The sequence below is a fragment of the Hemiscyllium ocellatum genome, chromosome 6 (genome assembly GCF_020745735.1).
Source record: "Hemiscyllium ocellatum isolate sHemOce1 chromosome 6, sHemOce1.pat.X.cur, whole genome shotgun sequence".
Classification (NCBI taxonomy): Eukaryota; Metazoa; Chordata; class Chondrichthyes; order Orectolobiformes; family Hemiscylliidae; genus Hemiscyllium; species Hemiscyllium ocellatum.
The window spans coordinates 17882021-17896857 of record NC_083406.1 but is presented as its reverse complement, the minus strand read 5'-3'; the positions used below and the strand labels follow the sequence as shown (position 1 = coordinate 17896857).

General features: G+C 42.1%; 1 protein-coding gene across 3 annotated transcripts in view; it reads right to left on the bottom strand.

Annotated features, from left to right (window-relative positions):
• The window catches only part of nalcn (sodium leak channel, non-selective), a 296823-nt gene that overhangs the window by 34848 nt on the left and 247138 nt on the right, over positions 1-14837 (bottom strand). For all 3 annotated transcript variants that reach the window (XM_060826499.1, XM_060826500.1, XM_060826501.1), the window contains 5 exons: positions 13778-13898; positions 11898-11996; positions 11384-11477; positions 3545-3651; positions 1447-1521 (listed from right to left, as the gene is read on the bottom strand). In XM_060826499.1, coding sequence (XP_060682482.1) covers positions 1447-1521; positions 3545-3651; positions 11384-11477; positions 11898-11996; positions 13778-13898 — 496 coding nt within the window. The remainder of the gene's footprint in view (positions 1-1446; positions 1522-3544; positions 3652-11383; positions 11478-11897; positions 11997-13777; positions 13899-14837) is intronic.

The window sequence follows — 14837 nt, the reverse complement described above, 5'->3', positions numbered from 1 at the left end:
TATATTTCCAAGTCAAGATGGTGAATGGCTTGGAGGGGAACTGGCAGGTGGTGGTATTCCAATGTAATTGCTGCCCTTATCCTTCCAGATGGAAGTGCTCGTGGGTTTTGATAGCTCTGCCTAAGAAACTTTGGTGAATTTCTGCAGTGCATCTTGTATTCATTGCTGCTACTGAGTGTTGGTGGTAGAGGGAATAGATATTTGTGAATGTGTTGTCAATCAAGCGGGCTGCTGTGTCTTGAATAGTGTAAAACATCCTGAGCATTGTTGGAGCTGCACCCATCCAGACAAGTGGGGAGTATTCCATCATATTCCTGACTGTGCCTTGTGGATGGTGGATAGACTTTGGGAAGTCAGGAGGTGAGTCATTCATTGCAGGATTCTAAGCCTCTGACCTGCTCTTGTAGTCACTGTTTACAGAGTGTAGAAGAATGAGAGGTGATGTTATGGTCGCATATAAAATTCTTAGGGGTTTTGACAGTTTAGATGCTGAGTGGTTGTTTCTTTGGGCTTGAGAATCTAGAAATGTAATTCACAATTTTTGGATAATGAGCCAGTCATTTCAGACTGAGATGAGCAGAAATTTTGTTATTCAAAGGCTTGTGATTCTTTGGAATTCTCGACCCGGGGTAGCATTGTGAAGTGCATGTTTGTAATGTGTATCTCTGTCAGTAAGTCCCTACAAAGATCTGTGTAAATATAGGCACCAATTCTATACTTCACCACGAGGCTTCTGGGAATATAGTACTGGAAGAGGAACTGCACCTTCTATGTCATATGTAAGGAATGGAAGCATAGGCAAAATCCTGGAGGTGCCTTTGCAAATGACTCCCTCTACACAAGTCTCTCTTCTCAGGAAAGACAGAAGGAGAAGAAAAGGAAATAGATTTCAGTTTCATTCCTGCATTATTCCAGGGTGCACTCTTTATTCAAGCTGTACACCGGGGAATAATGTTCAGAAAAAAAGTAATTTGAAAAGTAAAAGTAGAACTGGGGGAGGGGTTCACATCAAGAGGAAAGTTATTGTCCTTAGTCCTTGATGACTTCACTTCATAAAAAGTAATTTCATATTGCAGTTATAGTCTGTCCTCATCATGACATTGCGCTATTCCCAGTACACACAGATATGTGCAGTATTGAAAACCATCAGTAGAAATAATAAGTTTTATCTTTTTACAAATGAATTAAGAAAATCCATCTGCACATCTGAGAGTGTTTCATCTAAAATAAATAGGGCCATAACATTAATTTTTACAAGTGCTCCTCCACTGTAGTTATTGTCGAGGTTAAAATAATCTGTCAGTAAAAAGTGACCTTGTGCATAGGTAAAAGCAAGCTCCAACAGTGGCAGACAATTGAGGAAACATTGAGGTAATGAACATCGCTGTTACCTTAACTAAGCATCTAGCAGACAAGATGTAAAAGAAGTACCAAAAATAATGTTACCTCAAGGACAAAAATAAAGGTGAAAATGACAGACATTGTCGCCAGAGGAACTGTAACAGGATTGTCAACGTCCCACTGTAAGAAAGAAACGAAGCAAATTCTTAGGTATGTGATATTTCATATTGTATAAAGGTAGTACATAATTTTCAAGAAAATTATTTGTCCATTTGGTTGAATTTTACTGGGTGCCATGGTGCTACCTCACTGGCTTAAACGTCAATGGGTGGAGAGGAGCCCACCTACAGTCCCCACTTGTTTTCCTGTTTGAGGAGGAAGTTCCTCCTTAGACAGCTGCTGGCCAATCGGAAAAAAGGTACCTTGGTAGACCCAACAGTGCTGACCCAGAGTGCTGCCCACAAATGGGATGACATGTGGAGCTACTAGATCAAGAAGCCCAGTAAGGCTGGGGTCAGAGGTCTTGGTTGGGGAGGCTGGGGGGGGGAGGGGGAGCTGACAGGTTGGAGAGGGTTAAAGGAGAGGGGTGATCTTGGTGAAATGTGTTGGGTACCTCAGATTGCTGCAGGTGGCCCCAACAGGAGTGCATCTGCCCTCTCTGGCCTGCACAGCTTTCTACATGACGCTAGCTTCCCCATCCCATTGTGGTAGTGGCAGGATCAGCTCCTTAGATGGCAATGTATTGGACCAAAGATGGTTGGGCTGTCTGCGTTTCCCCTGGCCTCAGTAAAATTTCTGACCGATTGGGGTGTGTCAGGAGGTGCTGGGAACATGAACCCCATCTGCAAACCCACCAACATGGCAGTGTAAAATCCATCCCATTGTGTCTACATTGTAAGGAGAAAAGACCAGCATCTGTCACAAATGCAAGAATGTTTCAAAGCTCACTACAGCCAAGAAAGTACACACTTTTGAAATACCGTCACCGCCGTAATGCAGGAAAGACAAAAGCTGACCGGAGTACAACCAACTCCCACCAATAGCAATGATTGGAAAATCTGTAGCTTTGTACATTTCTTATTGTCAGCCAAAGGAAATGGGTGCCACAGGCAAGGGCAGGCTTTACTACCGTCCCTAATTGTCCATTGGGAAAATAGTGGACAGCCACCTTCTTCAACTTGGAACTCCCTCCCTGTGGGTGGACAAGAGTTTGACCCAGCAAGGTTAAAGGAGTAAGCATTGTAATTCCAATTTGGAATTTCCAATTGAAATTCCACTAAGTCTGATATTGGTTGAAGAATAAATACATTCAAGATTAGAGTGGTGCTGGAAAAGGACAGCAGGTCAGGCAGCATCCAAGGTGCAGGAAAATCGATGTTTCGGGCAGATGGCCTTAGGGCATTCCTGATTAAGGGCTTTTGCCCGAAACGTTGATTTTTCCTGTTCCTCGGATGCTGCCTGACCTGGTGAGCTTTTCCAGCATGACTCTAATCTCCAGCATCTGCAGTACCCACCTCTGCCTGAGGAATACATATGTTAACCCTTCAACAGTGAAGCACTCTTTCAGTGCTGCACACGGCAGCCTAACATTTGTGCTCAGGCCTCCTGAACCCACAACCTTTTGATGCATAGGTCACCGAGCCATGACCGATATTAAACACAAGCTGCCCTGGCTATGAAGAACACATCTAGACGTAATACCACCTTGCTCTGTGTTCAGGTAGCTCTATCATACGATGGTTGCGTTCTTGTGTGACCATGCACTACAGAATAATTGCTTTAGAAACAGCACTTGAAGCGTTGTTGATGTAATTGCATGACAGCCAACACATGTTTTAAAAGTTCGCGTTTTAGAAACAGTGTCCCCAATTTGTCAATTGCGTTACAGCGAAATCACATTAATGAAATGCATATTATAGCAGAATGACCTGTACTTGGTGAGTTCAGACCATGCACTCCAGTAGCTCAAACACATGCAGATATATGAATGGAATGACACAGGTCACAGGATGAAGGGCTTATGTCCGAAAAGTTGATTCTCCTGGTCCTCAGATTCTGTCTGACCGGCTGTGCTTTTCCAGCACCATACTCTCGACTCAGACCTCACAGGATCATTGCTTCACAAACCATGTCAATTTCCAAAAGGAATAATAAATGGAACTTAACGCAAACACGATTAATTCTTGTCCATCATGTGATATACCTTCAATGAAAGCAGCACAGACTGGGCAAGGACAAGGACTGCGATACTTCTCTTGAAGAATGGGTGTTGGGTTATATCATACATTTTAGCTCGGAAGCCACCATTGTCTGAAAAGCAAAGTGCAATAAAAAGAAAGTTATAAAAAGGCTTTTGACAAGATCTCGCACGGCAAACTAGTTAAGAAGCTAAGCACCCATGCAGTCCAGGGTAATCTAGTAAATATTTTCCAAAACTGGTTTAGTGGCAGGAAGCAGAGGCCAGGTCAGACTTCTTCCTGTCCATCTTCATCTCATCACCTCAACATCATCCTTTTGTTCCTTTCTCCCTCATTTTTTTTAAAATGCAGCTTCTCCTTAAACAAATCCATACTATTCATCTCAAATGCATTCTCACCCCTGTGGAAAACTACATTCAATTCTGGTCTCCCTGCTGTAGAAAAGATGTTATGGAGTCATAGAGATGTACAGCATGGAAACAGACCCTTCGGTCCAACCCGTCCATGCCGACCAGCTATCCCAACCCAATCTAGTCCCACCTGCCAGCACCCAGCCCATATCCCTCCAAACCCTTCCTATTCATATACCTATCCAAATGCCTCTTAAATGTTGCAATTGTACCAGCCTCCACCACTTCCTCTAGCAGCTCATTCCATACATGTACCACCCTCTGTGTGAAAACATTGCCCCTTCGGTCTCTTTTATATCTTCCCTTCTCACCCTAAACCTATGCCCTCTAGTTCTGGACTCCCCGACTCCAGGGAAAATACTTTGTCTATTTACCCTATCCATGCCCCTCATAATTTTGCAAACCTCTATAACGTCACCCCTCAGCCTCCGACGCTCCAGGGAAAACAGCCCCAGCCTGTTCAGCCTCTTCCTATAGCTCAAATCTTCCAACCCTGGCAACATCCTTGTAAATCTTTTCTGAACCCTTTCAAGTTTCACAACATCTTTCCAATAGGAAGGAGACCAGAATTGCATGCAATATTCCAACAGTGGCCTAGCCAATGTCCTGTACAGCCGCAACATGACCTCCCAACTCCTGTACTCAATACTGTAGTGAAACTTGAAAGGGTTTAGAGAAGACACACACGGATGTTGACGGGGTTGGAGGGTTTGAGCTATGGAGACTGGCTGCATAAACTGGGGCTATTTTTCCTGGAGCATTGGAGGCTGCAGGATGATGTTATAGAGGTTTATAAAATCATGAGAGGCATGGGTAGGATAAATAGAAAAAGCATTGTCCCTGGGATAGGAGAGTCCCAAAACGAGAGGGCTTAGGCTTAAGGTGAGAGGGGAAAGATTTAAGTAGGGACCTCAGGGGCAACTTTTCACGCAGAGGGTGGTACATGTATGGAACGAGCTGCCAGAGGAAATGGTGGAGGCTGGTGCAACTGCAACATTTAAAAGGCATCTGGATGGGTATATGAATAGGAAAGGTTTTGAGGGATATGGGCCAAATCCTGGCAAATGGGACTAAATTAATTTAGGATTCCCGACTGGTGTGGAGGAATTGGACTGAAGGGTCTGTTTCCATGCTGTACAGCGCTATGACTCTGTGACACTCTCTGGGTCAGAAACATTCTCCTCAATTCGCTACTGGATTTCTTAGTGACTATGTTATGCTGATGGCATCTAGTTTTTCTTTGCCTCACAAGTGGAAATATGAGGCTAGGTTTTCTGACGAGTGGATTCCCACTCTGTCCTTTATTATGAAACAAAAGAACACTGCATTTATGACAGGAGGTTCTGATCAGGGCCTTTTGAGAAATTCTGAACTGCTCTTCCAATCTAACAGGTCACTGTTAGTACAGAACAGTCAGAGGAAGCCACATAACACTGCTTTCTTCACAGCTATCAGTGATGTATTCAGCAATTTAGCAGTCGAACATCACCGATAGTCACTTTAACAGCTCCTGTGAAAGGGTAAAGTCATTTTGAGATTAGAATGTGAAGAAGGTAGAGTGCCAGATAGGTAGGGTGCTAGGTGGCTAGGTGTACAGTGCCAGGTAGGTAAAGTGCGAAGTGGGTAGGGGATTGGGTGGTAATGGGGAGATGCCAGAAGGATAGGGTGGTAGGTAAGTGATGGTAATTTTTCAGAAAAGTCAGGGGTGGATGGGAGATATTGGGTCAGGCCCAGGCTAGTGGTGCCTGGGTTCAGGGGGTTGTTTCAGGTCCTGTGGGGTGGTGTGGGGGGATGACATCACGTTCTGGTCTGGAGTTGGATGGGGTTTGGTTGAAGGGTGGAGTGGAGTGCAATTTCTAAGGTTGTCATGAGTGGGAGTTAAATATTTAGGGGTATCAAACTATTTGGAAGGATAGGCAGAGAGGTGGTGTAGCTCTGATATTTAAAGATGACATCAGGGGAGTGCTGAGAGATGATATAGGTTCTATGGAGAAAAATGTTGAATCAATGGGAGTGGAAATTAGAAACAGTAGGAGGAGAAGGTCACTGATAGACGCAGTCTATAGGCCACCAAATAACAACATCGTGGTGGGATGAGCAACAAACAAAGAAATAACTGACGCAAGTAGAAATAATATGGCAATTATCATGGGATATTTTAATGTACATATTGATTGGTCAAACCAAGTCAGCCTTGAGGAGGACTCCATACAATGTAACCGCGGTTGTTTCTTCGAACAGTATGCAATGGCACCTACGAGGAAGCAAGCTAACCTAAATCTGGTCCTGTGTGATGAGACAGGAATAACTGATGATCTCATAGTTAGGGATCATTTTGGAAGGAGCAATCACAATTTGGTTGAATTTAAAATACAGATGGAGGGTGAGAAGGTAAAATCCACTCATGCGACTACAATGGGATGAGGGAGGAGTTGGCTTAGGGTTGACTGGGAGCAAAGACTACATGGGGGAAAACTGAGGAACAGTGGAGGACTTTCAAAGTGATTTTTCACACTGCTCATCAAAAGTATATACCAGTGAAGAAGAAAGACTGTAGGAAAAGGGATAATCAGCCATGGATATCTAAGGTAATAAAGGAAGATATAAAATTAAAAGCAAATTCATAAAGTGTTCAAGATTTGTGGGAAATCAGGGGATTGGAAAAACTTTAAAGCCCACGAAAAAAGCTATAAAGAAAATGTGCTATTATTTGGATTTTGGAAAAGATGGATTATGACAGATGATTTGGAGTTGGGGGGCCAAGGATAGTTTGGCAAAGTTCACAGACATCACTAAAATTAGTGGTGGAGCAAAGTGTGCAGAGGAAACTGAAAGTCTGCAGAGGGATATAGATAGGTTAAGTGATTGGGCAAGTGTCTGGTAAATGGAATACAATGTTGGTAAACGTGAAGACATCCATTTTTGTAGGAATATCAATAAAATGGACTATTACGTAAATGGTGAAAAATTGCAGCATGCTGCTGTGCAGAGGGATCTGCATGTCCCTGTGCATGAATCACAAAAAAGTTGGTTTGCAGATGCAGCAGGTAATTAAGAAGACAATTAGAATACTGTCCTTCATTGCTAGAGGGATAGAGTTTATAAACAAGGAAGGTATGCTGCAGTTGTGTGGGGTGCTGGTATAGTCACACCTGGAGGAGTGTGTACAATTTTGGTCTCCTTACTTGAGAAAGGATGTTCTTGCACTGGAAGGGGTGCACAGAAGGTTCACTGGGTTGATTTTGGAAATTGAAAGGATTAGCTTATGAGGAGAGATTGCATAGACTGGGACTATATTCGTTGGAATTTAGAAGAATGAGGGAGTATCTTATAGAAACATAAAATTATGAAGGGTATAGATAAGGTAGAATCAGGGAGGTTGTTTCCATTGATGGGTGAAACTGGAACTAGGCAGCATGGCTTCAAAATAAGGGGGAGCAGATTTAGAACAGAGTTGAGGAAGAACTTCTACATCCAAAGGGTTGTGAATCTGTGGAGTTCCCTGCCCAGTGAAGCAGTTGAGGTTACCGTGTTGAATATTTTTAAGGCAAAGATAGATAGATTTTTGAACACTAAAGGAATTAAGGGTTATGGTGAGATGGCAGAAAAGTGGAGCTGAGTCCACAAAAAGATCAGCCATGATCTTATTGAATGGCGAAGCAGGCTCGATGGGTCAGACTGCCTACACCTGCTCCTAGTTCTTATGTTCTTTTGTTAATGGGGAGGATGAAGTTATGTTAGTGGTCGTGTTTTTTTTTTGTTTGTTCATTCACCAGATGTGGGCCTTGTTGGTTAGGCTAGCATTTAGTGCCCATCCCTATTTGCCCAAAGGGAAGCTAAGAAGTGATCACATTTCTGTGGGTCTGCGGTCTCGTGTTCGGACCAGGTAAGGATAGTGATTTCCTTCCCGAAGAGGCATTTGTGAAGCAGCTGGGTTTTTCTGACAATTGTTAATAGATTTGTGATCATCATTTAGACTCATAATTCCACATATTTATTGAATTCGAATTTCACCATTGGCTATGGATTTGAACCCAGGTCCCCAGAACATTACCTGGTCACCACTAGGTGTGCAGGTGTGTCTGTGTTGGTGTGTGTGTAGGTGTGTGTATGTGTAGGTGTGCCTGTGTGTGTGCATGTGCGCAGGTGTGTGTGTGTGTCAGTATGTTGGTATGTGCATGTGTGTGTGTAGGTGTGTTGGTATGTGCATGTGTGTAGGTGTGTTGTGTGTGTAAGCATCTGTGTGAGAGTGTCAGTGTGGGTAGGTGTGCTCTGGTGTGTTTGTGTCAGTGCGTTAGTATGTCTGTGTGTGTTTCAGTGTGTGTATGTGTCTGCATGTGTGTAAGTGTATTGACGTGTGTGTATCAGTGTGTGTCGGTGTGTTGATGTGTGTGTGCTCTGTGTGTGTGTGTAGGTGTGTTGATGTGTGTGTCAGTGTATTGTAGATGTGTTGGTGTGTGTGTCAATGTGTTGATATGTGTGTGTGTGTGTGTGTGTGTGTGTTAAGTCCAGTCGTGGATAACAGACATTTCAGGTTCTGTGGGGGTGGTAGTGCATTGAGAAGGAGTGTGAGGTCCTGGAGGTTGTGATGTGGGGAAGGGGTGGAATGTGTAAGGGGTCTGGAGGTGGTATTGATCCAGGGTGTGTGTGATTTGACTTGGGGGATCAGTTGAATAATTATTTAGGTGTTAGACCAGGTATTTAATCATCAAACTTGCCTTGAGTAACTATTTACTTAAATTCAGTTGAAGCCTCCAAAGTCTCCACTTTAAATATGTACTTCCATAAGGTTCCAGACACATGAGAATTCCCAATGGAAAAAAGTGTTTCCGTGGCAAATCCTTCACAGCTTGCTAGGATGCTTGCGTGTAACTCCCATCTACTCTGCCATTCTCTCTGCATCTACTTGATCACAAATGTCTGTGATTTTAAAGACAATAAGCAAATATCCCAACTCCAACCCCCTCCCCATCTATTTCCAAAAGAAAAGTTATGTTTGTCCTTTCTTGACAAAAATGCACCACATTTCTGCCTTCATGCTTGTAAATATTTCTTTCCACCTCTCCAATACTTTTCTATTGATTTTATAATTTGGACAGCTAAGTTATTAACCATAAATTTTTAATTTTGGAAATGCCCCTTATTTCACATTCAAGCAGAACTTCTCTCTTTTTTAAAATGGTAGAGTATTGTTGAAAATGTAGCAGATTCTGAACAATGTAAGATTTAGCAGTTAGTACAAGAAGAATGGCAAGAGGTGAGAGTGAATGAATTAATCTGCATACATGACATAATCTTAAGTTCCAAAATTGTTTCATTGGCAGATATGTCTCAATTCTATTTCTGCGACAGATAGAATCAAGCAAATCCTGTTTAGATTTCCAGGCTTCTCGTAAAAACATGATAGAATTTAAAACCTTCCTGCTACAAACTATTGGTTGGCTTGTATTCAAGTCATCACCTCCTTAAAATTTCATCATATTTCAAATAATTTATTTTTTAAAGTGTGTTCTTTCATTGCTAGTAAGGCCAGTATTTGCTGCCCACCGTTAATTGCCCTTGATATGAATGAGTGCTAAACCACTTCAGAGAGAGAAAAACTGCAGGTGCTGGAATCCAAAGTAGACAGTCGGGGGCTGGAAGAACACAGCGAGCCAGGCAGCATCAGGAGGTGGAGAAGTTGACGTTTTGGGTGGAACCCTTCTTCAGGTCTGCGGGTGTAACCCTTCTTCAGCTCCCAGCCCTGAAGAGGGGTTACATCTGAAATGTTGACTTCTCCACCTCCTGATGCTGCCTAGCTTGCTGTGTTTTTCCAGCCTCCTACCTGTCTACTTCACAAACCACTTCAGAGGGCAATTCAGAATGAGCATGATTGTGAGTCCGGAGTTACCTGTGGGCCAGCCCAGCAAAGAATGGCTTATTTCCTTCTCTAAAAGGGCATAGAGGAATCAGTGGGTTTTTCTGATAATTGAAATTACTCTTCAATTCCAGAATTATGAAATACATTTAAATTCTACCAGCTACCATGGCGGGATTTGATCCTGTGCCCTGCGAGAATTAGAGGCCTCTGGATGATTGGTCTAATGACATTACCACTATGCTGCTATCCTACCCTTCATTTATTTAATTACCGCCAAAGTTCCATTTCATAATGCAATGGGCGGATTCTGAATATCATTGAGGCAATTATTAAGTAACTCACTAAATTAGGAATTTTTTCCCAAACAGCACAGTGGGTGTTTCGGTTCAAGCAGGCATTTCAAAAACACTTTTTTAAAGGGCGATCAGGGATGGGAATTTAATGCTGCCTTGCAGTAATGCCTACATAAAACGTAGGAATTAAAATTAAACAATTAAGGCTAAGAAACAAATTTTGGTAGTGCTAATATTTGAAGTGTTCACTTGGAAAGTAGGTGCAATAGCATTTTCACAGCTAACCCTAAGGGAATTAATCCACTGAAGTACAGAGTTCAAACATAATTCCTTTTCATGCATGATGCATAAATATGGCAGATAAATGACAGGAATATCTAAGAAAAGGTTATGTATTACACTGAGTGATTGCAGGCAGATATTATTGTACCAACTTTGTAAACACCTCCTCAACAAGAAAGGCAGCACAGAGAGCAATGCATTAAAATTACAATATATTACCCCAGCTTCTGGATTTTTGATTATTTGGATCTTAGTGAAGTTATATGTCTCTTGAGCTAATATCTCCTTACATGGCCATGTGTCAAATGTTGCTTTTTTCAGTGAAACATCTTGAGTTATTTTGCCATGAAGGTGTTATATAAATGTAAGTTGTTGCTGTACAGTGCTATATTCCTAACAACTTGCCAGAGGCATAGTGCTTCTTTAGGTGCATTAACCATGGATAAAGGAAACAAGAACATTTTGTCTAATACCGGGGGCATGCATTTAAAGTGAGAGGGGGGTGTTCAAAGGAGATTTGAGGGACAAATGTTTTACACAGAAAGTGGCAGGAGTCTGGAACGCGTTGCTAGGGGTAATGGTGGAGGCAGATATGACAGTGGCATTTAAGGGACTTTTAGATAAGCTCATGAATATGCAAGGAATTGAGGGATATGGACCAAGAGCAGGTAGAAGGGATTAGTTTAATTTTGAGTCATGTTCGTCATAACATCATGGGCTGAAGGGCCCATTCCTGTACTGTACTGCTCTATGTTCTATGTAAGAGTCGAAAGCATCCCAAGGTACATTATAGAGAAGGAAGAAAAGAAAGGAGATTAAGACAGGTGCTTGTATGGCTACTTATGAAAATTGTGGAATGAAACAGACAACTGAGTTGAAGAAAAGGAACTATTCTTTGGTTAAGTTGTGATATTAAAAATTCTCCCATGTAGATTTTTTACAAAATGCGAAGATGTTGTGATCTGAAATGTTTTCTCAAGCAGACTGAAAAGAACCTACCAGGACGAGCTGCAAGATGCAGTGGTTGGGCAATCTTTAACCGGCTTTTCAAATCCTCCCACCTCCTCTGGTCTACAGTCAGTAAGGCAGTGCCCTAAAAAAAAATCAGACCAGAACATCAATTCACAGATCATTGCACAGTGAAATACATTTTTCACCTCAATTAAGATTAATTGGATTACTGTACACAAACGATTTTCTGATCGATATACACAATAAATTTTGATTACAGAGCAAAGCAAATTGAATATAAAGATCCTCTGAAGTGACCCAAGGGTGTGATAGACTCTCTAAAGTGATGGGTCTTTTTTCATTATAATATGCTGCCTCAGAATGATAGCAATAACTTTGACATTTGATTCTGGAGAGGTATAGGAGCTAAAAGAACCAATTGTGCCACAGGTTTAATGAAACGGAATGAAATCAATTCTTTGTCTCGCAATTTTATTTAGTTTGGAAACTGTAGAGGATGTGCACAGGGACCGAGTTCCCCAATAGCAGTGATTGTAGATACCTTGTTTTCATTGAAATTAGCAATGACGACTCCAACGAAGAGCGTCAGTCCAATCATGCAGCCGAGGAACACAAAGACATGGATGTAGATGCCATGAATCTGGTGGGAGGCAGTTCAGAGTTAGATACAGAGACATGGATTTTGTGTTCACAATAACTGTGAGGCTATTAGCATTCACTATTAAGAAGTAAATCAAACACAAATTCCAGAACCTGCAGATATGTTGTTAAATATAGAAATCAGGAAGTTGCTGTCCAGGTTGCCTGGCTCGATCAGTTTTGCTCGATCAGTGTTATCTGTTTGGTTGGTGGATTATGAATGTGGATCTTTCAGCAGTTTACCGAGTAACTGTGCCAGAGAAAGTTGGGGCTGCCACAATTAAGCATGAATGAATTTTAGATTAGATTACTTACAGTGTGAAAATAGGCCCTTCGGCCCAACAAGTTCACACCGACCCTCCGAAGAGCAACCCACCCAGACCCTACATTTACCCCTTCACCTAACACTATAGGCAATTTAGCATGGCCAATTCACCCAACCTGCACATTTTTTTGGACTGTGGAAGGAAACCGGAGCACCTGGAGGAAACCCATGCAGACACGGGGAGAATGTGCAAACTCCACACAGTCAGTTGCCTGAGGTGGAAATTGAACCCGGGTCTCTGGCGCTGTGAGGCACCAGTGCTAACCACTGTGCCACCGTGCCGCCCAATTTTAATGGGGTAGCAAATCTTAATTACTGCAAAAACAACTTCTCTGGCCCTGAAAATTTAATTTAATGAGAATGGCATCTCAAATGTTCTGAATATAATTATTTTAGGAGTATTAAAACAAATTAAATGCTCTTTTTTCTGACTCGTATTTCTTTTGCCTAATGTCATCTGTCTTTCCCTTTCTTTACCTTACTTTCTGCATCTGATTTAAAAGGTTCAGTGTTACATGCCTTGCTTATACATACAACATATCCCATGTAGAAGATGCCACGTTGAACAGGAACTTTGTATTTCATAAATTGCCAATCAAAAGCACACTGAGTTGTGACAATCATTAATGCAATGTGTCGGGAACAGTGTTCCTTTGCCATTCATAAATTCTGGGCTGATGAGCCTAAAAAACATAGCAAGTAGGAGCAGGAGTAGATTGCGTGGGCCCCCAGGGTTACTATCATGGCCGACTTTTTACTACTATTTCATTTTCCCACCCCATACTCTGATCATGTGATTCCTCGTTATCAAAAACCCCTCAATCTCAGGCTTGAACAGAGTCAACAACTTAGCATTAATGGCTTTCTGGTGCAGGGATTTGTAAACATTCACATTCCGCTGTATGAAGAAATGTCTCCCTTTTATAGTCTTACAGGTTGACCCCTTAACCTGAAACTCTGACTCTCCAACTGGGAGAAAATGCCTGGCAGCCTCCATTTTGTGGTACCCTTCAGAATCTTCAATGTTTCAATGAGATCACCATCTATTCACTTAAATACAAACGAGACACATTCTACATAACTTCTAATCAAAGGATAACTTTCACAATCCCATCTTTAAGGCATGTAGCTTCTTTAGGTGGGGACACTGATCTGAATTGATTTTTATATTATCTTTGGATTGTGGGAGGAAACCCACGCAGACATGGGGCGAATGTGCAAACTCCACACAGACAGTCGCCTCAGGCTGGAATCGACCCTGTGACCCTGGTGCTGTGAGGCAGCAGTGCTAACCACTGAGCCACCATGCCACCCTTCTTCAGGTGTAGTTCCACAACAGCCCTGTACAACTGTGGTAAGACCTCCTTGCACTTATCCTCAAAACCCCCTCTATTTTCCTTCCTTCTTAACACAATAGTTTTGAAATGTTAGAAATATATGATGCAGGGGGTTCTTACTGGGCCCACTCGGTGAATGATGACGTCCCTAACCTCCACCCAGCCTTTTAATGACAGCACTTCAAATAAAGCCAGCAATGCACTTCCAACATTGTCAAAATTGAAATTACGTGGGTTGGCCCTGGAAAACAAACAAAAAAAATCATTATTAGAAATCCATAATTTAATTATCAAAGAATTATCCTGAGTCTTTGAATAATAAGTCCAACAACTGGCATTAATAGAATAAAATATCTGAAGTTGCTGCGAAGAAGCATGATGTGTTAATAACACTTGCTGTGAACTGGGACATAGAAAGCAGCATCTTAGATAAGCTTGTGTTAATGGAGAGTGGAAAATTACAGGCCAGCGAGGAGGCTGGAGGTAACAAAGTTACAGAAGTCGAAGCAGATGAATAGGAATGGTTTGGAGAAATATGGGGCTAAAGCAGGCTGGGATTATGTTCAGCATGGACTGGTTGGACCAAAAGGTCTGTTTCTGTGCTGTGAGATTCCATGACTTTATGAGATGAAGGATGAGGGGAGAGGAAATGGCTGATGGATGGAGATGATGTTGGGTTGGAGGCTTCGGTCATGGTCAAGTAAAACAGCAAATGTGAATGGTCTACTACAGCCTCATACAGTGTCCAGGGAGAATGGTGGCAATGTTAGTGAGTGAACAAAGATTATGGCAGGACCCAACAAGCAATGGTTAACAACTGTTTGCAGTGTATCGATACTGTACCAAGAGGATATTTTAAAGCTAACCATGAATTTCAAATTATTAGAAGAATATAACAGCAACTTGTCTTTCCTTAGCATTTTTGCTGTTGTAAACCATTCTAAATGTGCTTTACAGGGACTTTAAAAGGAGATCTACACACAGATGCCCAAAGATTCAGTCAATGAAATAGGTTTTTAAGAATAAACGTTAAGGAAGAGAGACTGACAGAAAGACAGAGATTTAGGGAGGGGTTTCTGAGTTGTCAGTGATTGAGTGATTAGCACTAGGGGTGCTCACGATGCTAGAATTGAAGAAACATGGATATCTTGGAGATCGAGTGTAGAGCTACATGTGGACG